Below are 27,833 nucleotides of genomic sequence, written 5' to 3'. Positions count from 1 at the left end.
AGCAAAGCATAAAGGCAGGGTTTGAGCAGCAGGTGACCTCCCCGCTGCCAGCAGGACCGGGCAGCCGTGCCTGCAGGAAGGTGACCGCACGGCATCACCCAAGGATCCCTCCACCTCCCGGAGGGGACCCATTGCTTGGGGAGTTCTGGTCTTAACATGTTATGGAGCAGCTGCACACGGTGTTACACACGAATTAGTTCACACCCTTGACTTGATTAGAGAGGGTGCTTCAAAGCAAATGTGCCTTTTGAGAAATTGTGGCACATCAAATTATTTGAATTGGTCGTGTGAAGGATTTTAGATGTATCCCCGAGTCTCCAGGAAGGTGTGTGGTTTCTGAGTGAGGCCAAGGAAAAGCTGTGTAGCTGAAGTAGAAAGTGAAAAATACAGCCTGCAATGGCATTTTCTTAGTATTGGAAATTCTCTTTAAGTTACTCCTGTGAGCCAGAGGGTGCAGCTTTCTGTCCAGACACTGCAATTTCCTGGACAGAGCCACTTCCTGTTATTCAAAGTGAGTTTTTTCACTTCAACTGATAAAGTTACGTGTTTGAGTAGGTTTCTCTACTGCAAGAGTCAGGAACGCTTGACACATATTAAATGGCGGTTTCTGAATCCCACTATGTGTTATGTCATTCATCAGCTGATTTAATTTACAGATCACTGAAAACAGTATGATGCAGCAATTGGCATTAGAGGCCAAAGCAGAGGGGATAGGAACTGCTAGCAGAACAGAAGGTAACATATAACATAGTAAAGAAAGGTCCAGTTACAGCCAGCTGGAGAAAGGCAAAAGGGAAATCTGACAGATTCTCAACCAGTCAGATCCCCAGTCCACTGGAATCACTACATTTGGAAGAGGGTAAAACTCTGTTCTTTTAATATCCTGTGCATCACTGTGCTCAATGAGCATAATAGAACTGGTATTTATGGAGAGATTGCTCTTTAGACACCTGGAGGAAAAGAAGAAACTGGGGAAAGAAGTGGAGGGGAAAGTAATTGGTATAAAAAGCAAGGGCCACATTAAAGGAAGAAATAGATTCCCTACTGAATTTATCACTGGGCTTGGGGAGGGGTTTGTTTTAATTTCAAAAGTATTCATCGACAAAGTGTAGAATAAGGGAACACAGAATTTTAAGTCCAGTGTGTTTAGTCTTCTAGTGCTTCCTCAGCATTCAAGATACAGTTTTGCTTCCAAAGCAGCAGCTTTACCTGTCAGTCAGGAAAGCAGGACATGAAAGTCAAGTGACAGTAAGTACACTGTGCTTAAAATAGAATGCCTTTTGCTCCAGAATCTCAAAATGCAACAAAAGACTTTCATAAAGTAAGAGTCTCTTCACAATGCTCTGTAAAAGGTACCAATAATACATTTTTTCTTTTTCCCCCCTAAAAGGAGGTTCAGGAAGCTTGAAATATTTCTTATAAAAAGAATACTTTTTAAAATTTCTGACTCTCCATAAAGACCTTATTAACCGTATATCCCAATTTAAATAATCTTTTAAAGATTACTTGTCTCTTTTTTCTTCCTCTCCTTTATATTTGTGAGGTTGTTTTCAGTAAGGGAAAAGTGTGCTGGCAGTAGCTGTGCTATTTCATTGCAAATGGGTAACTGCAGTGCCCGTGTCAAGATCCACATATACCAGTTTGAGAATGGAGCTCTATTTCTACATTCGTATGCCACATAACCTTCCATGGGCAAAGAAAGCAAATGGAAGCCAAGAGAAGACCAAATATTTTCTTCTGGCTTCATTAAAAATAAATTAAAAATTTAAAAATTAACTTTGATTCATATTCGTGTGTCTGTCTATATGTGTTTACATGTATTTGCTGTCTTCCTAGGTTACTCCTAGATCTCTTTCAGGTTCACTAATTACCTGGAAATCCCTGTAGCTTTGGAGAAATTTCTTTGGAGCATTATGTCACATCTTCTACAGCATGACATTCTGTTGCTTCTGTTCCCTCTAAGTTGTTTCTCCTGTAGTTGCTTTCTGTGATACCTTTTTATTTTCCTACGCTGATATTAACTGCAGATTTCATTAGCATTTTCCTAACTCTTTGGATTTGGTCACTATTACATCCACTAAACATCATTCTTGGAGAATCCCGTAGGACAAATTGTCATAAACCAAAACTTCACCTTCGATTATTGGCCAGATGAGGTTCTGCAGCCTGTTTTAAATCACTAGATATCCCTGTCCTGTCCTGTGCCATCCAATCATTTCTCTGAAAGTCGGTTAACTCAATCCAGCGTGGTGGCTGCTCGGTGTATTCTGGATTTAGAGCAGGTTAGTGCCCCTCCTCTCAGCCCCACGCACGGCCCAGTGCCCTGTGCTTCCCGCTGGCGCGGTGCGTCCCCAGCCCAAGGGATGGCCAATGGCAGATGCTGGGCGACGCAACGGGGGAGGAATTGAGGAATTGAGGGCAGCCGAGTACAACGCTTACTGTTCTCACAGGGAAAAGGAGCTTAGTTCAGCTTGTTGTTTAACAACGCTGGCATCTGGGAGAAATTAGAGTAGCTAATTCCATCTGCAGAGAGCCCGCAGAAGCTGAGGTTGTGCTGGCTTCCAGGTTATTATGTGTGGGATATTAAGACTGAGAAGGCAGATAAATGTAACCTTGAAGCTGTACACATTATGCATACAAAGTGCAGATGGCTGTGTGCTTTCATTTTTGGGCTTACTGACAAGCACAAACTCACAATAACTGTAGCTTTTGGTGCTGACTATAACAGATTGATACTACTTTAAATGAGGGCCGTGTGCTTAAATGCTTAAACCTCTATGGCATTTAATCAAACTGACCTTCTCCTGCAGCTTTCTGTGCTTCAAAATAGATGAAAGGAGTCTCAATTCACTGGTGAGGTACAGAATAAACAGAAATTATTAATCCTGTATTAAATTATTTTCCTAGTTGATGTGTTGCTTTCTTTCACGTATAGGTGTGAATGAATGTATAGGAGAGGACTGATTTTGGCAGGAGCAGAGTGGAATGCAGGTGGGGTGTGGAGGGGTGTCCAGGATCGCTGGGAATGCAGAATTGCTTCCCTGCAGAGATAGCACTGCAGAAGAAATCACAAAGGAAAAAAGAAGGGAGAAAATAAAAAGAATCTATCTATCTATCTATCTATCTATCATCTCTCAGAGAGAGATTTACAGAACAATGTGAGAAAATGCACTCAGATCCCCAAAGCAAAAGAAGTGGGAGCACAATTGCAAAAACACCACTTTAGGTGTGGCAGTTCAGAGTAACACATTCTTTTATTATTGCATATTTACTGACTGCTGAATGTTTGAAAATGCGCTGACATCAAATAAACATCTTGTAATGTACTTCTGGTCTAAGTAGGCCTTTATCTTTATAAACCCTAATTGGAGATCAGTCATTAGCCAGTGAGCACATAACCTGCCCTATTTGTATAGCCAGAGTGAGAACTGGTAGATAAATGTCAGGGCAATAGGGAACTGACAACCTGGCCAAAACCTTGTGTCTCACATGTTTCAGGGTTTGCTGGAGACTCAGGGACAATCACCCCCTCTCCTAAAGAACTTGGAGGTTAATGATGCTGCAGTTGGAGAAGAAATGTAGCCATTCCAACTTATCTCAGGCATTTTTGCCATGCTTGGTGAACTCACCAGTGATATGTCTGAGTCCCTTTTCTGATGTGATAGCTACAAGAGCTCCATGAATTACTGGGGAAAGGGAGTGGATCCAGAATGGTGAAAGCCATAATGGCTGGCATTTATCACATTTAAAATATTGAAAAACGCACAGATAAAAAATCATATGTATTGGTAGTATTTATCTCCACTCACATTCTGTGTCATGTATCTTAAGGTATAAGCACACTGGGTTAGGTGACTACTGATACTGCTTTCCACTCCACATGGTGGGCACAAGTTCCTGCTTTATTGTAAGTGGAAATAAAACAAGAAATGTGGTAAAATGAGGCAGAAAGAAGTAAACAAGAACTTAATAGATCTTAAACACTTCATGTTTATTGTACATTAAATAAAACAATTTCACTTAAGTTGAGAGACTGATGGGTTGGATTTAGGAAATCAAAACTTCTATAGGAAGATATGTTCAGCTTAAATGATCATTAATTACATATTCATTAGTTACATTATAGTAAAACCATATTTAGTTAAACAATTCTCAGGTGAATAAGATACATTATCAGAGGTATGTATTCCAAGGATCTTATTGCACATCTACTGGCTAACCCATGTACTTCCAGTCTGAGAAAGATATGCTTTGTACCACTGAGTACAGATTGACTGCCTCCTTACGCTTGTTACACAGCTTCCCCTCTTTCCTCATTAAAAAACAGAACACGATATCAAACAGAAAATAAAGCTGAACATTACAAAACGTGTGTTGTCTTCAGTTCATTTCATTTCAACCTCAAAGCAATCCATGCGTATTCTTTCTTTTCAGTAAGAGCGGGTAGGGAAAACAAAAGGACAATTAAGGAAAAAAAAAGTCATAAAATCCCCCACCGCACATGTTTTTCTGTTGTTGCAAGAGCTAAAATGCTGTTATTCTGCTACCAGCTTCCAGTGCAGTGGGAGGAAGCACTGTGAACGGACTCTCACTTCCCTTCAGTTTTGTCTGCCTGCACTTCACGCATATACGAGTCAATGATATGCGGAGGCACTCCATCCATTAATAGCTTGAAGAATGAAAGCCCACCTACAAACAAGGAAAATAGGTAATCTTCAGTTTGAAGGTCCCCGGAGCAACAGCTTTGCACCTTTATTCTCTGACATAAGTGACAAGTTTTAGTCAGTCCCTTTGAGATGTGGTAAAATTCAGCCCTGCTCAAAAGTCCAGTATGACATCTAGCCATTATTTAATTGGTACTATACAGACCTTTCCTCTCCTCTTGTGCAGGGTGAATTTCATTTCTAGGCTATCATATATTCAGTCATTTATCTCGCCACATGCAACAGTTTATGATAAGCTTCACTTCAAATAACTCTCCTGGCTTTCCATCGTGCTGGGTGGAGCACAGTCAGAGATGGAAGTCAGTGCAGGGGGAACAATGTAGAAAACACTGACCAGGATGAGTTGTGGAAAACATGCAGAAATATTCAATTTATTCTAGTTTTGGGTCTTAAAATGGTTTCTAGGTATTTAGCAAAATATTTACCATGCTGCTTGAAAATTACAAGTGGGATGACATCTGTGAAAGAATCATATTTAAAAAGCCAGGATTTCAGATATAGTCTCCAGAGAGAGAGATGATGAAAGCTGAAATTTTCATCTGCTGGGGAAGTCTAAAGAATCATTCTGGATTTGCTTTTAAATTCTCTTCAAAATTTCACTTTTTGTTGGTTCTGTTCAGCCTGGGGAAGGGAAGGCTGCAGGGAGACCTCAGAGCACCTTCCAGTACCTAAAGGGAACTTACAAGAGAGCTGGAGAGGGACTTTTTACAAGGGCCTGTTGTGACAGGACAAGGGGTGCTGGCTTCATACTGGAAAAGGGTGGGTGTAGATTAGATACAAAGAAGACATTCTTCACTGTGAAAGTGATGGGACCCTGGCACATGTTGCCCATAGTGGTTGTGGATGCCCTATGCTACTGATATAAAAGCTATGGAAATTAAACACCAATATTTCTATTAGTTTCATTGAAATCAGATGATGTTTGGAAGAAACAGTGGGAGAAAGATAAATATTTTGCTAAAAACTTTCAAATCTGCCCTTTCTCCAGACAAAGGGTGTAAATTGCTTTAAGAAAGCTATATACCATTACTATTCCCTTTACAAATCTGCATGAATATTGTGTTCTGCAAGTTGCAAACCACCCACTGATAGCTGCACTTACCTTCTGAGCTTTTTCTGGGACACACCAAAAGCTTTAAAGCAAAAGTACATTGCCAGGGTGAAAATAACACTCTCTGAATGCTTCAGCTAAATGCAATTGTGCTGATACTTACATACAACATTTATGCCAAGTACAGATTTTTAAGAACTTATAACCTTTATTAACACAAGGATTATTCAATTAAAATGCTATTAGTTACTAGTGATTATGAGACTGTGCTGTCTCATTTCATGTCATCATTGTGGCAGAAGTGTTCGCCCCCAACCTTAGGAAGATGCAAAAAACAGACCAAAAATAAAAAAAAAAAGCATGCTTTTTGGCATTCTTTCAGCTTTTTGGCATTCTTTCAGCTCATGGAGTGCAAGTTGTGCTATGAATCATTCCTTTTTAAAAGAAGTTAACGCTGGAATAAATATTTTGTTTATGTTGAGGCATATTCCTATAAAAAATAACTTGCTGTAAATACATAATGCTCTTTTTATTACTTGCATTTTATTTGTGCTAATTAATCATGCTAAGTCATGCACTGTTAAATTCCATTGAAACATGCACCATTAGAAGATATGGGATGTACTACTAAGAATTACCGTAACAAGGAATTACTAAAATCTGAATTTGTATGCCTTAAAACCATCATGCTGCTAACTTATAAAGATATTTTCATTAAGTGATATAATGAAAATCATGCCATACTAGGCAGACATTGTATGACGTATAAACAGACATAAGCTTCATATGCAAGAACCATATGAAAGCTTACCTTAGATGACAATATACATTCAAAAATCCTTACTGTGTAACTAAGGGAGAGAGAGAAAGAGAAGTAACAATTTAATTGCAAACACAAAAGTGGAGAGAAAATGTTGAGTGAAAGTATTATTACAATTACGTCAAAGTGATAATTTAATCCTTAGTCATGTAAAATATGTGGGAATAGAAGCATATGAATAGTAAAAGGTAGGGATCCAGTTCCACTTCAAAATTATCATTAATATGTAAAAGCTAGATTAATAGGTACAAGTAACTATAGAAACCTCTAATTAGTCACAAGTATAGATTGGAACCAAAATATATTTATGATAAAAGTTTCCAAATGCAGCTTCAAAGAAGCTAACATATATATATATATATATATAGAGAGAGAGAGAGAGAGAGAGAGAGAGTATTTTCCACCAGGGGAAAAAAAAAAGGCACACACATAACACTGAAGAATATATATATATATATGTTGAAACTCTGTAAGGCAAAATAATCAAGTACAGACTAATTACATACCTGTGTACTATAGTATGTACTTTGTCATATATTTGCATTACTAAAGTATGCTATTTACTCTGTAGGAGCCCTTAACTTTAATTAAACATTTTGACTCTATAAAACACCCATTTATATACACTTATCTATGTGTATGTCTATAAAATCACTGAACTTTTTACCTATTGTAGCCTTTTAAGAAAAATACCTCTGTAGTTCAAAGGCTGCGGAAACATTATCCAGTCTGATCTCCTAACGTGTTTTAGGACTGAAATCATAAGTCTGGATGCATAATACATTGCAGACCAGTTTCTGGGCTTCTGTCATTTTAAAACTGCACTGTTAATATTCTGAATCTGAATCAAGATTGCAATCTGAATCTGAATCTGAATCAAGATTGCAAGGAAAAAGACATTTCCATAGAAGGAGTCAAATTTTCTGAATTCAAATGAACTTGAATAAAATAAGCTCTAGAAGAAATGAAGTAAACAAAGCAAAATTTTCTACTTGTAAGTAATTGAATCAAATTTCATCCTTAAAATTGGTAGGTTAAGTTCAGGCTTGGGTTATCATTCTGAGCACTAATTTGTAACCAAAGAGTAATCTGCTGTAAAGAATGCCTTTTAAGTGCAGCAAATGACTTTATGCATATACTTCTGGTCTTTCAGTAATTCTACAAACTAACTGAAAGCTGGTTTATTTGAAATGCATATTTCTTTCTCCTGGAAAGATCTAAGTGTTGTGGTCTAACATATTCACAGTCATTAATACATTCTTTATAGATATATGTACTTTTATGAAATTTGTCTAAAACCTTGGTAATTCTGATATTAAATACCCATATGATTGGATATTTTCTTGATTAATTTGGCCTTCTTTTCTCATGTGACATAGACAATGTATGCCATGAGACTCCAGCTAGTTTAATTGAAAAAAGCAAAGAAATACACACTTTGCATGCAGAAAATGCGTTTGCATGTGGAAAGAGAGGGTGGGAATGAAATGGAATGTCCAGACGAGTACGCGCATTATAAACCTGATTATCCCCCGCCAAGCTGAGTGGTTCTCCTGGGTTAATTACTCCATGATAGATCACTGCAGAATTAGAATATTTATAGTGGTATTTATTTGCATTTGAAATTTTTCCCAGTTGACCTTAGCACCTATCAAAAATAAAATTTCTTATACAGCAACTCTGCTATAACCAACCTATTATTACAGTGGTCACCAACCTTTATTTCACTTCTAAGATAAAGGTTCTCCAAAGCTGTTTTTTCCATGATAAAAGAAGCACAGCACCATATCTAATTCTTTTCATCGACCTCAGGGAAGCTGATAAGGGATCAGTTTTTTAGTGCTTGTAATGGGAGATTTAGAGCCAAATTTAGGGGCCTACTTCAACAAACTCAAAAGATAACATACAGTATTTTTTGTAATGAGATTCTTCATATGTTATTATCTTTCGAGATAGATGAGAAAGAGTCATCTATTACATGACTTTTTACACAAACACATTTACAAAACAAAGGCACTAAATGTATAATTGTACTGAGTAGGTCACGTAACTTCCATCTTTAAATTCACTCAGCAAAACTTAAAACCAAAGAACAAAAGATTGTATGTCTGAAATAACATCAGTACATGAAAAACCTCTTATGAGGATAGAGTAAGTTTTTATTATTTTAATTGTGCTTATATGTATCACTAAAACATTTTCAGGAAACAAGCATTACATTTAGCAACAACTAGGGGGGTTAATCTTACACCTAAAAATAGTGTAAGAAAATGGCTAAAATGTAGAAAATTGTAGCATACTGATAATATTCATAGCCAGAATAGTCCAATATTATGCACACTTTGAAATCCTAGGCTGTTCAGAAACATTTGGGGCTGAGCATTTATATAGGCACAGTAAATTTAAGTTCTCCAATATGTCAGGGATGGATGGCTAAAGTAATTCTAGCCAGCATAAGGAAACATAGCTTGCTACAATAAATACTCTTGCATGGCATAGAGCTCTCTAGCACGACTTACTAGTAAGTCAAACCTGCTATCTGTAGTAATAGCACCGTAGCTTGTATGTTCACCAGATAGGCAGCAGAGCCTTGAGCCTGTTATTCAGACAACATTCAATTCTATCTCATCATCTTACAAATACAGTTTGGTAGTCTGACTTGCTGGAATAAAGCTGAACCAGTTTAAAGCTGTACATATGGAAACAAACACACACGCACACACTGCAATTCATATCCAGTGAGTCAGAAATCCGCAGGTCTCTGCTCTGCATCAGCATGGTGAGCAGTCATCTGGGGAGCCTTCCTAAATGAACAAACAGGCTGGGAAACTTAAGAGGATGATAAATCAACATGTAAGTCAATAGAAGAGAGAAAGAAGATGCAATGATGTCTTTGTACTCTGGCTGTTTAAGAGTAATTTGCTATATTTGCCTAGACCAAATGCTGAGCCTGTCCTGGTTTGCTAAGCTTCAGCTGCTGTGTTCACTTAGCAACATAACTTGGCTTTTCAGTATAAAAAAATAGACAAAGCAACCTTCTCAGGTGTTGAAGTTTTCTGTTATGCTGTGAAATAGAAAGTTTGCTTTTGATTAAAGAAAGCAATCTTACTTCCAGGATGAGGACATCTCCTTTTAAAGACAGTATCTTAAAACTAAAAACTAAAAAATACATTATTCATATTTTCATTACATTATCTAAGTGTTCAACTTAACATAGACCAAACATTTATTGAAATGTCTTATTGCTGGCAAATCTGAGCTGTGGGAGAAGATACAGCACAAAATACAGAAAATGGAAACTGAAATGCAAAATAAACACAATTAAATCCATAAAAAATTTAAATGTGGTTTTCATTATAGACTAACATGATGGAAGTAATGTAATTAAAGCCATATTGATGTCACCTAAATTCCCTCAGAATTCCTTAGTTAGACATTTCCTATCAGCTGGCTTTAGGCAGTTTTCCTTACTTATAACCTCAGAATAATTTTTTGAGAAACACTTAGTTTATTCCACAGTTGAAACTAAGACTTTGGTGGGAATTAGTCCAGCTAAATATGACCCTATCTTCTCCTAGGAAGTAATTTTCTGAAAAATTTGGTTCTGAGATTATTCATTAGTCATCCTATCCAAGTCCTGTTGCCATTCATGGTATCCCAGTTAATTCTAAACTGCCTGAAATTGATAAAAAAAATTTCTATTAATGGAAACAGAACAAAATAAAGCAACCAGTATTATTTAGTCCTTACAGAGCTATTGATTTAATCCAGGAAAGCTGAACTCCCTTTTGCACTTGCCTTGCATCCTTTCATCTCTGTAGACAGTGCTCAGGCAAAGAGGGTGTTTGCAATGCTTTAAAGCCCTTACCTCTTACTTCCAGTTTGCAGTCCACTTCTGCCTCTCCCAGCTCATTGACTGCTCGGCAGGTGTAAGTGCCTCCATCGTAGGGGCTGGGTTTGCGGATCTCCAAGGTACAGACACCTTGGTTGCTGAACATCCGGTACCTTGGGTCATTCATTATGAGCACTTTGTTTTTCATCCACGTTATTTTGGGCTATGGTGAAAAAAAAACAAAACAAAACAAAAAAGCAACAACCAAGCAACAACAACAAAAAGAAAGTGCACAACCTGAATTGAAATATTTTATCCCCTATTTTGTGGTGTTCAGTTGAAGCTGAGTAATCCAGAAATGGTGAAAAATAGGTGAAGTGATAGAAAGTAAACTGTAAATCTTAACTCAAAGACAAGTATTGGCTGCATCATACATCTGATTTTTAGCACTTTTTTTTCAGTGCAGCTCTTATCACCTAATTAAAGTCATAAGTACAAGCCTGTTATCAGTACAAGAGCTGTGTAACTATAATAACCAGCTGACTATTAGCTTTTGACATCCAATTACTCTAAGACAAGAGGAAAACATATTTTTCCACAGTAATTTGCACAGTCAAAAACTGTGAAGGTGAAGGGCGAACAGCACTCTGGATTTCTCATTTTGCCAGGCCAGTTCAGTTTCTCACACCAGAAAAAAGATCTCAAAAAGACACAAGTCAAAAGAAACTGCAAGATACATTGTGCAGTAGGTCTGAGAAACAACGTGGCACCCAGAGCATTCCTGCAGTGTGCTTACTTAGAGAATAATTAGCTCTTTATAGAATAATTATTGCTTTATTTTAGTAACAACTTTTACTGACGTATTAACTGTACAGCTGTTGTCAGTGAGAGTTGCAGCAAAGCCCAGCCTTTTCCTGAGGTTCTGCCCCTTCACTGAGTTACCTGTGCATTTACTATTGTAGTGCCGGTAGCACAGGTAAGCAGCTCCTTTATTTTTGTATTCTTAAGAGCCCACACCTGTCTGTTTGCCTCCAGCCTGGCTCATGAGTTAAATTATAAAAGTGGCATGTAATTTTCATTGTCAGGTTAAATTCTCTGGTGTTTTAAGCGCTGCTGTCAGAGCTGTGCTGTACCTTGGGGTTGCCCCGGACACTGCAGTTCAGGGTAGCATTGTAACCAGCTACAGCAAACGTGTTCACCAGGGGCTGAGTGAACAGCGGCCGCTCGCTGAAGTCAAAGTCATCGTAAACTGGGTATTTGTAGACTTTGCCTACGAAGGGAAAAGTAAACATTTATAAAAAGAGCATTGGCAGGTAGCTAAACACCCAAGCACATTAAATGGCTACAGAGAGTCAGTTCTGATCTGCACTGCTTTAGGTACCAACGTGATTGCAGTAGCTGCACTTGCAGGGAAGGCTGGAGGTGGGTCTGCACAGTCAGTACAGCCCTTGGTCACACTATGGCATTGATTCTGCGAGCTTCTCTTTGTTTCCTGTGCAGGTGGCACACAAATCATGTTCATTCTGTGTCTGTGCCTGCGTGCCCTGCTAAGGACGATGGAGCCTAACCTTTGTACTGCAGGATGCCTGTCTTTGGCAAGCCTTGTTCACTCTTCTGCCTATTATTTTTTTCAGTTTGTTGTGATTATAAACTATCCCTGTATCTGAAAATATTTTTTGCTCTGCTTCAAACAGTGCACTGACAATACCGATACCTAAATGGATGCAGTTTCTGAACAAGGAAAACATGGTAGTAAAATGCATTTTCTCACTGCCAGTTTATCTCCATTCTGCAATAGAGATTACCACCAAGAAATCCTCTTCAGCCACACATTCATCTGGCATTTAAAGTGGCCAGACAGACAGACAGACAGACATCTATTCCTGTGCACAGGTATCATTATGCAGCTTTGCTTCACTGAAAGCTGATCCAAGCTCTCATACTGACTTCAGTGCAGCTTTGGCCTGATACTTGCTCTCATGAGAAGGGCAAGTAAGCAGTGCTGAAAAAGAATTCCTAGGGCCATTCTCTTGTTCATGACTCCAGAGTCTTTCAGCCTGGCTGTGTGGGTTGGACAGGTTGTCTGTCCTCTGCATCATGGCAGTCATGTATTTCTTCCTTTCAGACAAACTGCTTTGATTTTCTCCCTGTAAGCTATTTGTTTTTAGAATTTCTTTTCCATAGGAAAGTTTTGTGGTTTTTAAGTTTACAGTGCCATTTCCAACTGACGTTGTCTGAAACGTCAGGATTTTTCACTGCAGAATCAGAATTTGCCCAACCCCACCCTCAAGAGATGTGAAGCAGGGGTTATGCTTTTCTGTTACATCCTGCCTGAAGTGGAGGGAGTGCCTGCACAGCTGATGCCAAGTCTCCAGAGGAGGGCAGTGACCCACTGCTTCTAACAAAGCAGCTCCTCTACTCCTCTCCAGCTCTTGTCAATGCATATGTGCCAGTGGTAACCTGAGTCTGAGATCCAAGACCATAGAAAATGTCAGATCATGGGAGAAATGTCCCAGTCCTGATTAAAAGCAGTGACTCTGAGCTATGTGGACAAACCAAGACATCTGAATAGGAAATGCCCTTGCTGTTGGACCTCGGCTTGGGGCTGGGAGTGCCTCTGAATGCTTTAGAGATACGGCTTTTACCTCTAGCCACCTTCCAGCCTCTGAGCATCCCTCCCTCCCCCTTGACAAGGCATGGATAATTAACTAACCATCCTTTGCAATCAGAGCACTCTCTTTGGTCATGGTTGCATCCTCGCTGAGGCCGCACATGTTCTCAGCAAAGACCCTGAAGTAGTACTCGTTGCCTATGACCAGCTCGTTGATGGTGGCACTGGTGCGGTGGTAGTGCTCGATCACGGTGAACCACTCCTGAAAGGCACAGACATGGGGCAGCAGCTCTCTGGCCACAGAGAGCAGGCACAGACTTTCCCAGGCATTTTCCCAGGGAAGGCTGTGAGAAAATCAGAGAAAAGAATGAGAAACTATTCTTATCTCCACTTGTTGCACCTGCTGTTGTGTGCATGTGGAATGTGTCACGGAGATTTGTTTAGCAAAAGGTGATTTCTTAATTAGACACTAGATAGTGTTTAGATGAGTTAACCAATTAGGTCAAGGCTGTATCAGACTAGCAGTAAGGGTTACTGAGTTTCTTAATAAGTATAGTATAATTTAGTATAAAATGATTCAATGAAACAATTGATCAACCTTCTACAATCATAGACTCAATGCTAATTATTACCCAGCTGAGGGCCTGCGGCAACACAGACACACAGGGTGAGCTCCCCCCAGCACCCCGCGCCGCCCAGACATCCATTGGAAGGATCATCAAGCTGCTGGCTGTAGGTTCTTCTTTGAATAGAATGCAGCTAACAATAATTAATAATGAAATGAGTGATGATGGCAGTACAGCAGAGCTCACTGCAGAGCAGAGAAGGCCGAACGGAAGGTGAGCCCTACTGAACTGTTACACTGGCAGATGGAAGGGTTCATTTTAGGAGCTGCAGTATTACAAAGCTTGTGTTGTGTGAGCAGGGCAGGCTCCCTCATTCCTAATCCACACTGCTGACAGAGAAAGCACAGTTGCAGATAACAAAACTGCATTCCTGTGGGGAAGGCAGTAGCATGTGCTGTTCTGCAATAATATGCACTCACAAGAGGCCACTGCACTAACCTGCCCTCTCTGTCACAGGCTGAGTGTTCATGAGAAATGTAGTTCTGTGCTTGTGGTCCTCTGATATCTAAAGGCCAAGATGGGCAAGTGGGTTTTAGTGCTTTAGTCTTGCAGCAGTAACAGGACGTGTGAATTCTATCTTATTACACAATACCTAAACAACAGTCTGAGATGAAAAAAGTTAATGCTAAAAATGCAATTAATAGAAAGTGCAATATGACCACAGTAATGTTTTTGCTTTTCTTTACTCTGCCCTAAATATTTTTCTTGCTTTTCTAAAGATGAACTTGTCCTGAGTTCCCTGTACCACAGTTTGCATTAATATTTGGTCAGCTGTAAGAGCCAAAGTTCCTTTGGGAAAACAGTATTTTGTAGAAGATTAGCTGTGCCAGAATTGCAAAATGCACCACCACAGATACAGTGAGGAAAGTGACCTGAATGGTCCATATCACACTGAACCCTAGATGCTGCTTGCTGTTGTTACTTTCTCCTTATCACAGTAATTTAGAGGGGACATTGTTCTGGTCACTGTACCAGAGACCATATCTTCTTACAGTTTCTAGAGAAGGAGAAAAAAAAAAATAAGAAGGATGGGAAGGAAAATAGTGGCATAAGAAGATAAGAAGAACTAATTGATCAGACCATGATGGAGATCAACATATTAATGTGGGGGATAGGAGAGGACAGCAAATTAATTTCTTGGAGAAGGCATCTCCCTAAATATTGCCCTAGATTTCCAGTGTTTGAATTTGCAGTAAATGTTAAATCTGACTACTGTCTTTTAAGAAAGTGTACAATTTTTGTTAGTTTAATGAAAATAATAAATATTTCTGTGTTGAAATTTTCCTCTGTAAATCTCAGAGCAGTTACAGAAGTACCTATGTTCTGTGTTACCATGGGTAGCAAGGAGTGGCAATGATTTACAAAATGTGACATTGCAGGTTTGGAAACAGCAGCAATGGAACACTTTTGTTCTGGTAGCAGCCTACTGAATTCAGAATTAATATTTTAAGGTTTTATTTACTCTCCTGAGGCAAAGGAAAAATGCAGAATTGCTTCTCTCAAATCCACCTATCCTTCCCATTTTTAGTCCTCCTCTTTGGAATAATTTGAAAATATTTCTACTTCTAGGCTTAGTGAAGAAGAGATTTTTAGAGCTTTTAGAGGGTCCTGTAGAGATTTTTCAAATGCTGATTTTTCAAGTGCTTTGTCCAACTACATGCTTTTAAGAAGTAAAGCTTTCTGGTTTTAAAAGGGAGAATCCATGAGTACATCCAGCTTTTAAGCATCTCCTTATTACCTACCATACTCTTCTTATCTGCTTTTTGAATAGTGTACCCAGTAATGGCAGCATTGCCGTCATCTTTTGGTGGCTTCCATGATAAATTCACATTTTCTCCCCAGACATCCTCAATAGTCACAACCTCTGGTGGGCCTGGGCGATCTGCAACAAAAATATGACATATTCTACTGTTTGCTTTCTCTATCTTTTTCCCACACACCCTCCAATTAGTTTGATTTCTCTCTCTTTCTTACAAAAAAAAAAAAAAAAAACACAAAAAAACCCAAAAAGTCAAAAGAAAGATGTGATTGCAAAATAAAACTTTCCAAAGTGAAGGCATGTCATAATTACAATACTTTTAATAAAGTTGTGCTGCCAGTTTTGCCTATTGTGGATGGTAAAAATGAAAAATAAATGTGTTTTCTTGTCTGTCTTTCCTACCTTTCCTACTTTCAGTATTTAGAATTTCTTCCACACTGCATTTGTGACAAACTTACTATGAATTTGCTATCATTACTGTCTATGACTACCACTCAACAGGAAAAATCTTGCATCCTGGATAGACAAGAACATGAGGGGCTTAACAGAGAAAAAAAGAGACTATGGTGTATGGAGGTTTCCTGAGACACCACAAATCTACAGCCAAGTAATTGGACGTGGAGAGACATCACCGCCAATAAAGATGTCGGCATTCCTATTTTCCTGTAGCCTCGGAACAGCTGGATTTATTTCTGTTTCTCCAAACATACCAACGATCTGAATATCTATCGTAGCTTTGTCCACCAAGTTCTCCACTTCCACTTTCATGTCGTACTCCCCAGAGTGCCCCCGCTCTGCCTTTCGGATGAAGATGATGGTGTCCTGCTCCGTGTTGCGGATGTTGATGTCGTTCTTGTCGATTGGAGAACCGTTTTTCTCCCAAGATACTTTTGCCCTTGGCTTTCCCTGCAAGGAGCCAGGAAACAATTTTTGTATGATTTTTTTGGAGAGAAAAGGGAAGAGAAGGAAACGGTTTTTTTTTGCATTTTTCCCAGACTGGAAATAAAAATTGTCTTGAAAGAAACAGAATCATTTTTTAAATTATGTACCATTTAGAGATGCAATCATACAAATTCACCTAAAATATAACTTTCCTTTTTTTTTTTTTTTGCCCAGGAGACTGAAAATATTTGCAATTTCTGACTATATTGGACAATTGTCACTCTGGCTAAATTTGACAAATAATTTACAGATTTCTGAAAGAAAATGGAGAATAATAACACACAGAAAATCTAGAACAAAGTATTTCTGGAAATGCTTGCATTCTCTATATTGCCCGTGAAAGAGAAAAGTAATAGTTTCAACCTCCAGGGAACCTAAACTCTCTCCATTCATTGCAAAGGAAGTTGTAATAGCTGCTAGGAAGGCTGGATTGATCTCTTTTGTATGCTATTTTTTGTGTGTCTAAGTGCCCAATATAGGTACTTAAAGTAGAGTGAATTTCACCTGCTTTGCCATGGGATTTTCCTTCCGCAGGCAAACAGTTTGCAGATGCTGTCTGAAAAGGATAATCTCACACCATTTTGAACACCTTATCTTAGAGAATAACCCTAAAATATTCCTTTAATTTCTCAAGAGAAATATATCTTGCAGTGTACTGCTGAGCAAGCTTTCATGAGGCTTTTAACAGCCTCTGTGAAGCTGAGTTATGCCCACCCAGTATCTTAAAATATGCAGACATGAAAGAGAAATGAATTCTGCCATAATTATTTTATTCAGAAGAAGGACCCTGCAAGGAGAGAGGCAGGTGCTGTTTAAAGGTATGGGAACGAAGGTTAACATGATGCTGTGGGAAAACACGCTACTTATTTTAGAAATAGTCCTATTACAGTTGTGATCTTAAGGATTTAACATTTGAGGTCTGCCCACTCTTCCCCTCACTTTTCCTTTCATGACAAGGAAGCTATTAAATGCTGATGTTTCACTCTTGATACCCATATTTAACTTCTTCCAGTGCAACCCCTTTGCATTGTGCAATTGTCTCATGTGCAATGTCTCCTGTGAAGATTTGTAAGCGTCCTTCGGATGACAGATGACCAATCAGTCTGTCTGAGTGAGTTACCCAATTCATTACTTGGCTGAAAATAATTTGTTTGAGACGTTGAACCAAAAACTTTCAAGAACCTCTGTACTTCAGAGTGCTTCCACATGTGCTTAACTTAGCTCACTGGCCAAAATTACAGAGAAATCACTTAAAAAGCAGAAGTATCAAGAAAAAAAAAATTTAAAGGGCAAAAAAGGCAAAAATAATTTCTCTGTCATTGTTTTTAGTTCTTACCTGGAAAGGAATAACAAGATTCACAGTTTCTCCAACTCTTCGAGTATAGGTTTGTTTTAAGTGTCTTGGTAGACGAATCTTTGGAGGTTCTGGACAAAACAAAAGTTTGTGTTGAGCACTTATCTTCCTTTCTAACCAAGGCAGCACTGGTGTGCATCAGTATAAAAAGGAGACTGTGGTCTAAAATTCCCAGAAGTGACTAATGAGTGAGGTGTCTTAAATTTCTTGGTCCCCCAGTGTTGCATTCAGGACACCATCAGCTTTTATAACATCAAATGCTATGATGGTAGGATTTGGTGGGAAGCTTAGAAGAGCTAAAAAAAAGTACCATCAGGTTCAAGTTCTGCAGAAAAAAAAAGCCCTGAAAAACTGAGAAATGAAGGCTCAGAAATGAAACAAAACTATGAATTTTTTTAAGACAGTTTCATGATTTTGAGCCACCACACAATGGCTTTGTAAGGCCATATCATCAGTTACCAATAACAAGTAATTATTAGCCTCAAAAAAAAACCCCAGGTATTGGTATGGAAGCAGGATGTATTTGTGAGTAAGTGTAGGCAGCAGGATCTTACCTATCACTTCCTTGACTAAAATAGGCTGTGGGTGGTACTTGGGCTCACTTTCACCAGCAGCATTCACAGCTTTTACTCTCACAAGGATTTTCGAGCCAGTTGGAAGGCCATTGATGGTAAACTTCGTTTTGTCTGTCAGCTCTGGGTTAGCCACGATCCATTCATCAGCTGGTTTAGGGAAGTGAGGGAAGGAGGACAAACCCAAAGAATAGGGAATTATAAATACATCCACAGCATGGATGAGGAAAATTATAGAACAGTAGTAGATTAGTTAGATTTTAATGAATAGTTCTATTTTGTTTTTCTAATTATGCTGTAACACAATGTAGATGCATTTTCATACGTAGGAAGAATGTTTCAAACCATAAAGGGTTTCTGCTGATTATGTATTTGTATATTCATATATTTATATGTCTTTATATAATTATACAAATATTATTAGAATGTGTCTATAATTTAAGTGTACCAGAGAGAAAACTGGTTAGATTTTTTTAATTCAGCTAGAATAAAGCAAGAGGGACAAGGAATATATTTCCAAAAGCACTCATCATTGCTTTAACAGCTTCCTTGAAGAGAAATGGGTTTTGCAATTAATTTCAACCAGTACTGAGTACCCTTGAAAGTATTACTGAGAGATAAGAGAAACATAGAATATTTATACATTGCAATGAAATGCCATCTCTCCTCATGCCTTAAAAAAAAGGAAGACTGTGTTAGAATCGTTCACATAATTATAGCATTCTTGGATTTTTAATCCTACCTCCAGGTGGTCTCATGAAATTCATAGAATGATCATAACAGTACAGTCTTTTGAACAGCTTCAATTACAAACCATACTTTCTCACCCACCCCGTCCTCCCAGCAGAGACTGCCCTAACACTGCTGGCACCTGGGCACAGGAGTGCAAGACAAGAGAACGGTTATGAACTGGAGAGCCCTGCAGAACTAGAGCATAGTGCTGTGGTACACTTTCATAACTGAGTGTCTTGCTTTTAGGAATTAAGTTTTCATCCAACTTCAAGTAGAAAAGTATTTCGATCAATGACTGTTTCCCAAGTATCTCCCCCTCCCCTTGCACCTATACTACAGAAAATTCTGTAGACTGTTGCCCCAAAAATTCACTGTCAGGAATTTATCTTTACTTTTATGAAGAGAGTTTTTCCTTCATTAGAGAAGACGTATTTCCTTTGTGGAATACTGTACCTTCCAGGTTAAAAGGTGGCTCCCCCAATTCCTCAGACAGATCTGTCGATATACCTTGAGAGAATCCATCTTTAAAATTAATCAGAGACACCCACTTTCACACAGATGGAGCATTTTGTCAGTGGTTAGCAATTCCTGTTAGTAAGTATGCAAAGATAGATGCTGGGCTTTACAGATTTAGAGAACCCATTATTAGAGAGACTGCAGGGAGAAAAGAGATGGAAAGAGGGCATCTAGATCACAGAACAATTATATGTGATGCCCACAGGAAAGATAAAGGATGAAAGAAGAGGAGGATATAAAGTTCTGTGAGTTTTTGGGCCCTAGAATAGCCCTAGAAATATGAAAAGAAAGAGACAAAAGGAACACTTGGAAGAGAGAAATGAAACAAAATGATGATGAGAGAAAATGTAGAAGGAGAAGAAAACACATTGTAGAAGAGATTAAAAAATCAGAGATAAATTCTGAGTAAGAGAGACAGAACAAAAGAGTTCTTGGAAAAAAACTTGGAGGAAACAGAGGAAGAGAACACATTTAGCTAAAGGTAACATAGATAGAAGATTAAAGAAGACCAGACCCATGGATGATGACAGATATGATGTAAACCCTAAGGCTTTACTTCCTGAGCAAAGTTATCGCTGCCCTGGATTTCCTGTAATCCTGGAGCTGGCTATTTTTGGGATAATAAAAATGCTATTCTAGTATTTTTGCATGGTCCTGGATGAGTACACTGGCAAAGATCTCAGCCAACAGAAACTCTCTGAAGTACTTATTTACTGGCTATAAAAACAGATCATCTGCAGGTACAACAGCCTGTTACAAGCAGACAAACATTTTGTCATGGGGAACACTCAGGCTGGGCTCCCCAGGCTGCCCTCCCAATGCCCGACAAGAGCCAGTCAGCAGCACACTATACGGGGGACTGACTTCTGTGTCGGCAGGATTTGGTCTGCTCCACATCTCCACAGCAAGAGGGCCAAAGTATATTGTAAACTAGGCAGGAGGAGTTCTCTCTCTCTCTCTTTTCTCTCTCTTTCTCTCTCTCTCTCTCTCTCTCTCTCTCTCTATATATATATATATATATATTCAATATTCATGTTATTCACACCTATGCAATGTTGGATCAGGATACTCATGATAAAGCTCCATTTCCGTAACATGCATGGAGTGGTACGTAGTTAAGAACTCCAAGAATCCACCACATTGATCAAGTTGTGTGGTTCTGACTAAAGGGAAATACCAATTTTGCAAAGCCAAACCAATGTTTATATTATTCTTCTAAATTATCTTTGTATGTATCTTTTTTGTCTTCCTATTGTCAGCTTGTGATTTTTCCTAATGATTTCTACGTTAAGGAAGACTAAAAAGCCCTCTTGAAAACTACTTCAGTGACAACAATGAAAGAATGGAGCATGTAAATACAGATGAGTTTACAAACAGATAACTAAGATAAAAAAGCAGCAGAATGAATATAGACAGTAATAAAAAGTATCTTGAAATTAAAAAGTTATTAAACATTATGGAAAAAATTAGTTTGAGGCAGAATAGGGCTGAGAAAAAAGAGGCACTAAGATATTGAAAGAAAGGGGAAAAAACAACTGAACAGAGAGAAAAAGATGAATAATCCAATAACATTACTTTTAAAATTGGTATTTTAAAATTGTCATTTTAAAATTGGCGTTTTCTACTTATCTTGCTTCTTACTAAGCATTTTCATAACATATATACATAATGTCAATTGTGTATATATAGATGTATATGCATATATAGGAGGTATATATAGATATACATAAACACTCAAAACTATGTAAAATACATTGTACCCATTGTATTTTAACTGAGGTGGGTAACAGTAAAATGACAGACTTGGCTGTCATTTTGTTGTATCTTCATGTTTAAAACCTATCTGGAAAAAAAGTAAAGAATTTGTTCCATTTAACAAATATACAATGTTCTTCTGTCTAATAGCCCTTAAAAGACAGATTTAGAAGATTCCTTTTCAAAGCCATACTTTGAATTAACCTGTCTGTATTTGTCATCCTCTCTTATCACCTAATTTGGATATCACATACTCTAATGTCAAGCACCTTTAACTTTTCCCTTCCATTCTACCCAATGCTACACAAAGCATAATATACAGCATACACTGAAGTCCTCACATTGACAGTCCCCTTAATATTCCCCTACACCTGGCCTGTGCAGTGGAAACAAAATAAGAACACTGTGTCTTGATGGAAGACTGCATGCTTACTCACTCTGAGCTGTCCCCGCAGCTCCCTCCCAATATACAAGGAAAACCCTTCCTACCATTCCAGCTGTGTCTGCCTTCAGGTACTCTTCTCCGGGTCTCAGAGCTTCTTGCAGTTCTGCTCCTTAAAGATATTCATCTCAATACTACAAGATGCTGAGTGCTCCTGAGAAAAGCCAGTGGTTCTTCTTCACACCCTCTCCCACTTGCCTGAGAGAGAGTTGAGTGTACTCTGATGCCGTGGCACCTGACCACATTTATGACCTACTGTTTTCCTGGATTTTCTGAATCTGAAACATGTGACAGCATGAATGACAGGTTCTGTCCTCTACCTTTTGTCTCCAGGTTATGGACTGCGTTCATGAAAAGCTTTCATTGAAATATATGCCTTCATGGGAAAAGGTGTTCAACCCCTCGCTTGATTTACAACACAGTTAAGAGCAACAGCAGTGGAGCTGAAGATAACTGTGTCCCCTTCATCCACATCCACAACATTGCTGCAGTTGATATGTTGGTCCACAGAAGCTGGGTATTGTACATACCACTCCAGGCTATTTGATACTTACCCGGGTGCTGGTGGATTTTATTTTTTAAAATGGGCTTCTTTTGATGTAAGTTCAGGAGAAAATGTGCTGGAAAATACTAAGTTTCTGCTGCTTGATCACCAAAGACTCTTAGTTTGAAAATATCATTTCTATTTCCCTGTTCCTTCTTATTTTATTCTCAAAAGTTAATTCAGTCTCTTTATCTTCCCCCTTCAGTTCTTATATATTTTTGTCCTAGATGGACATAGTTAAAGATCCCCAAAACTGCACTGAAATGTTGGAGAAATTAAACATCTAGACATGGACTTTGCATGCCTAGATGACTTCTACAGGAACTATTGTAGAGGCTGTTCTCAGTGTTGGCAGCTGGCACTTGAAGTAGCTGGTTAGTAACATGTCAACATAGGGATTACCACACTGAGGACCTCCTGTCCCTAAAACCCAGCCAGCCTGAACATATTTTGGGCCACACCTTCAGCCATTCATTATTTCCTATGCCTTCATCCACCAATGAACTCTTTACTGCCCTGACTCTCATTTAGCATCTGAAAGAGGGGAGTTATTAGCACGGTACTTGGTACACTACAGCAGATTATATGGCTTTGGATTTGGATTTCAAATCAAGTGCAAGATATGTTGAACCACAGTCAGTGGGTGGCATCTGGAATACAAACCAAAGGAAGCCTGAACAAAACCCTGCTCCTTGAGGTTTTCTGCCTGATTAGTCTCTGCCTGAGAGCCAGACCACCTGATACCTGTAGAGAAAAAATGGACAAAGTCTCACCCACTTTCACTGTGAGTCAGGTACCCCGGGTGTTCTCACTTACTTCCTTCAAAGCAGTATTCCACCACATAGCCGTCCAACCCTGCTGCCCCAATCTGGTCTGGTGGCCTCCACTTCATTGTCACCGAGGTGTCGGTCACGCTGTCCACTGCCAGCATAGTTGGGGGGCTGGTAACAGCTGAAGCAAGCGGGGAGAAGGCCGAACACTGTGTTACCACTAAAGGCTTATGTTTATGGTCTGTGTTCCTCTAGTTCAGTATCCCAGGTGACAGGCTATCCTGCTCGCCAGGATGGTTTCCCATCATCCCTGGCACATCTTTCCCAATTAGGACCATGCTAGGAGAAAGCAGCTACCTCATCCCATATCTGCTCACAGCCTGACCCAGGGATAAATTCCTCCTGCTGAGGAGAGAGAAGGACAAGCAGCTGTGGCTGGTAGAGCAGAGAAGCTGGGAGCGGTGTATTCTATCTCAGCAGGTATATTCTAGCAAGAAGGGAGCATGCTAGAGCTGTAACAGCCCCCTGCTTCCTCCTCCTCTGCATTCTTGGGGTGCTGCTGAGCAAGGGGGGAACCTTTGCTGATCTACAGAACAAGAGACCTTTCTTTTACAGGGACTTGTGGTTGTCACAATAGTTTGAAAATCTGTTTCTCTATATGAAAAGGCCACTGAGTTAGTCTGTCACTGTGGGAATGACAAAGCCTTCTAGCTGTCACACTAATAAAAAAATAGAATTAGGTGATTCTAATAACATATTAATGGTTATTTTCTAAATGCATACCTATCTATGCTCTTGGTTACTTACCTAAAGGAACAAAGGACTTGGAAGGCATGCTTGGCTTGGACATGCCGATGGCATTGACAGCAAACACACGGACCTCATAAGCAACACCTTCAATCATTTTCTTTGGCTCAAAAGTTGTTTCCTTACACAGTTCAAAATTCAGCCTCATCCACCTGGAGCTTTGTTTCTTTTTCCTCTCAATGAAATATCCTTTTGACCAGAAAAGATTTTATGATAATAAGTGATGGCATACAGGTCAGTAATAAAAGATCTCTTTTTTGACTGCCCAGTGACAATTTTTTACCTGGATACACCTCAATATTCTCTTCTAGCTTCAGAGTGATAATTTTCCTCATTGCAAGCTATCTGATAGTCACCTATTTGCTTTCATAGCCACATATAAGCTTTTTTTGGACTTCACTTAGAAGACTGCTGTGTTTAGTGAACAGGGTCTGGTTCTACTGACCTCTGGGCCCCTCTGACTTTTCTCTTGGTTTGGTGTATTAAAAGATATTCCATTTTACTCAGTCAGTTGTTATTGAAATTTCTTCTAACATTCAAACAGGCTACTAACAACGCCAAGTTTGGTTTATAACAGGTTGTCTTTCAAGCAGGGGACATGATAATGTAACAACATAGAAAATGACAAATCTCAGAGCATTAGAAAAACAGGTATCTGATAAAGTCAAAGAGTAGGTAGAACATTCTAGCTACTGGATATTCCCAATGCCACCTTGGATATTCCCAGTGCCACTTTCTGGGGCCTGAGCTAAACTCTGATCCTGTTGCATCCACTATTTAGTGTTTGCTTCTTTGTTTATATTAGAGAGTCACCACCAAAAAAAAAAAAAAATAGTATGTACCTAAAATGGGTGATCCACCGTCATTTGCTGGAGGTTCCCAGGTCATAATACACCAGTCTTCACCCACCTCAGTCACATTTGGTGCCTGAGGAGGATCAGGAACATCTGTTGTAAACAAAGTAAATATTATAAAAAAAAAAATCTTCCTTTTTTTGCATAGGTTGAAATCAAAAATGTCAAATGAGAAACAAATCCAAATAGTTTTTGAAGTGCAACAGGAATTCCTAATGAGGAAAGAGAGCAGGAAAAATAAATTTAGTAGATTGTGGCTGGTGGTTAGGAACGGATGAATGCCAAGGTCTTCTGCATGGTCGAGACACTTGAGAGGCTCTTGAGGGCATGTGCCAAGACAGAGCCCACAGCCACAGGGGGAGTGGAGAACCAGGAGTGATAAGGGCAGCCTGAGGCAATCAGAGAAGTTTGGCCCCTGGCAGCAGCAATAATCAACTCCTACTTAAATCCTTTCCAAGCTCCTACTCCCGTCAGTAACACCCAGCCTTCGTACCCTTGCATCCCAATTCCACACCTGGCAATGGGGACAAATAGGAAAATGGAAGTTTCCTGAGACTCTACCACAGTGATAAAAGACATGGCTCATGGGCACTGTTTCACACGACTTACCAACCACTTTAATGTTGATTAGAGCTGTGTCCTCTCCAGCCTCATTCTTTAAAGTGATTCTGAAAGGACCCGAATCCTCCCTCTCAGCTGCATCAATGACCAGGCAGCTGCTGTCTGGGTACGATTCTGCCCGTATTCTTCCACTGTCTGTGACCATCTAGGAACCACAGGGAGCAGAGGGAAAAGTAAAATTTTCTGGATTTGAGAATCAAAATATTCAAAAATCAAAATTTCAAAGTAGTACAGGTCACTTCAACAAAAATATTAAAGCAACTATAAGAAAAACCACACCAAACCTCAGCATTTTAGTCACCTAATGATGAGAAAAATGACAAAATAATGAAAATAAGTAAAACATAGTAACTACTATTTTACTACTACTAGTAACTACTAGTTTGCTACTAAATTAAGCCATTGCATCACAAAGGATGAGGCACTAGGCATCTCCTTGGAGGCAGAACCCACTTTTGCCAACAACACATATCACTAATTTGATGTAAAAAGAATAGGTGATTCTTCCAAAAGTCAGATCAAAAGTAAGTCATTCACTTTAAAGGTCAGAGTGATTGTAATGGTCAGTAGTTTCTCCTCACAGATTTCAAATGCTGTCACATATTTTGGAAAATGTATGTAGGAACTCTCCTAGAATAATTTCCTGTTTGGACAGGTCCACAGTGGTGACACTACAATTAATATTTGAAAAATAGAGGTCACAGATTTGACCAGATAGGTTTGATATGTGCAGTGGTGGCAACATGTCCCAGCTTCTACATTGCACAATGAAAATTTAAATGTGAAAAGCAACTGTTTTGGTATTTGCACAGCCAGGGATTGATCTAAGCAAAAGTTTTGCATTAAGACACCAGATGCAAGACCCCAGTTGCCTATTGTTTCATTTTAGACTTGAACTCCATTAGAATTTATCATTCATTTTCCAAAACCAGACCATATCATGTCTTTCTGCCAAAACCTGGCAGCCATTCTGGGCGTTGAATGCATAGAAGAAGTAGTCATCTGGTAAATTTTCACAACTGTTCTTCTGCATCCCATATATCCTTCTCCTCTACTATTTTTAATAGCAAACTCTTTTTTTTCCTTATTAATTTCAGGCTTTCCTTAAAAAATATCCAAAAGACACTAAATAATATTTATCTGTTTTACCCTTCTTTTTTGAGCAATGAGCATTTTTAAATATAGGGCATCTCCCGCTACTTTTCTGCCATTAAAATCTATGTCTTCAAAAGGCTAAAGATGATTTTTTGAAGGAAAAGGCTCCTTGTTCAGCTAAAGAAACCTCTACAATGACAACATACCTTGTCCCCTCTACTCCAAAAGACTTTTGGAGGTGGTTCACCAGTGATGGGGATCTCAAGGCGTAGTTTGTTTCCTGCCACTACCGTCACAGTGTTATTTTCCCCAAGACCATCCAGGTGAAGTTTAGGAGGATCTGAAAAAGGAGAGATTGTCCAAGTTAGACATGTAGCTGCTGCTCTGAGACCTCAGCGACCTGGCACATGTCTGCAACACACAGAAACATGCTCTATGTTTTATTTTCTTGGTATTTTTAAGCAACTGAATTTTGTTTTGAAAAAACTTGTGAAGAAAAATCTGTTTAAGAAAGTAGTTGCCTGATGAAAGAAATCATGGCAGCATAGATGTTTTGGAATAATAAGACCATATGAAAAAACCCACAACTGTTTCCCTGAGGCAGAATTATGTATAGTCAGGTAACTTCTGAGAAGTTTTGGTCCACTTTTTTTCCTCTAAGTGGTTCTTGGGAATTTCAGTTGTGGGCTTTTTTTTTATGGCACATCTAACCATGCTTCACCCTTCACTGTCCTTGCAGTTTAAAAATTTATAAACTCCAATCCTTTTCTGGAAACAAAAAAACTTCACTTTTGTTATGCACTCTGTGTATGGAGAACGACTGATTAATAGCATCTTGCAACTTTTTTTAACATATTAGAAATATAACAGTGGTCATTTCCCTCTGGTACCACTTCCCTTTTAATTTTCCCTAAATCCTGCCAATACTTTTTGTAATACAGATATCCCACATATCTCAGGTTCAATTAAAAACCATGTTTTCTAAAACTTTGGTCATTTATACTGCTCTCCTTTTGATTTCCAAGTTGCTGGTTGCAGCTAGAAGCTGGTGAGGCATTGCTGTGGGAATAGTCAATGTCCTGTTTTATTTTTGTTTGAAGGACTGGTATCACTAACAAGCCCTCTGCTTTGCTGAATGAATCAAAGCTGGGCAGAAGAATTTTTCCCTCTAGATAGCATTTAATGGATAGGTAAATATGTGCTTATTCTACTACTCGTTTAAACTAAATCACATTTTGCAGTGTTAGCAAGCTAGTTCTTAAAGACAGCAGTGTACATCTGAGAAGGGGATAGCAGCAGGTTTTTTGCACAAACTCTTCATAGTGGTTTAGCTTTAGGAACTCAGCCTCAAGGAGCCTCCCCCAGGAGCTCCCCCCAGCACGTAAACTACGAGCAGATCCTGAGCA

The 27,833-nt window shown here is 39.0% G+C and overlaps 1 protein-coding gene and 1 long non-coding RNA gene across 6 annotated transcripts in view; one reads left to right on the top strand and one right to left on the bottom strand.

The window, feature by feature from the left end:
- Positions 1–627: 627 nt before the first annotated feature.
- Positions 628–15,980, top strand: LOC137474425 (uncharacterized). Of its 2 annotated transcripts, XR_010999351.1 has the most exons (4): positions 628–859; positions 3,499–4,708; positions 11,303–11,394; positions 15,841–15,980. It is a non-coding gene; the product is annotated as an uncharacterized lncRNA (long non-coding RNA). The 2 variants fall into 2 exon arrangements; XR_010999350.1 differs by lacking the exon at positions 11,303–11,394.
- Positions 4,551–27,833, bottom strand: part of MYBPC1 (myosin binding protein C1) — a 37,131-nt gene continuing 13,848 nt past the window's right edge. Inside the window, exons 13-27 of one of the 4 annotated variants that reach the window (XM_068190983.1) lie at positions 26,634–26,767; positions 25,321–25,477; positions 24,700–24,804; positions 23,858–24,046; positions 23,097–23,231; positions 22,944–23,024; positions 19,477–19,545; positions 18,274–18,441; positions 17,702–17,790; positions 16,134–16,329; positions 15,407–15,546; positions 13,141–13,300; positions 11,561–11,697; positions 10,464–10,650; positions 4,589–4,689 (exon numbers count right to left, since the gene is read on the bottom strand). In XM_068190983.1, the coding sequence (XP_068047084.1) occupies positions 4,589–4,689; positions 10,464–10,650; positions 11,561–11,697; positions 13,141–13,300; positions 15,407–15,546; positions 16,134–16,329; positions 17,702–17,790; positions 18,274–18,441; positions 19,477–19,545; positions 22,944–23,024; positions 23,097–23,231; positions 23,858–24,046; positions 24,700–24,804; positions 25,321–25,477; positions 26,634–26,767 (2,048 nt within the window). Of the gene's footprint in view, positions 4,690–6,586; positions 6,627–10,347; positions 10,651–11,560; positions 11,698–13,140; positions 13,301–15,406; positions 15,547–16,133; positions 16,330–17,701; positions 17,791–18,273; positions 18,442–19,476; positions 19,546–22,943; positions 23,025–23,096; positions 23,232–23,857; positions 24,047–24,699; positions 24,805–25,320; positions 25,478–26,633; positions 26,768–27,833 lie in introns of those variants that run through there. The other 3 variants (XM_068190982.1, XM_068190984.1, XM_068190981.1) reach the window with 3 other exon arrangements.

Source organism: Anomalospiza imberbis, chromosome 5 (assembly GCF_031753505.1).
Source record: "Anomalospiza imberbis isolate Cuckoo-Finch-1a 21T00152 chromosome 5, ASM3175350v1, whole genome shotgun sequence".
Taxonomy (NCBI): Eukaryota; Metazoa; Chordata; class Aves; order Passeriformes; family Viduidae; genus Anomalospiza; species Anomalospiza imberbis.
The sequence above is the reverse complement of the archived record's forward strand: the minus strand, read 5'-3'. Positions and strand labels throughout refer to the sequence as shown.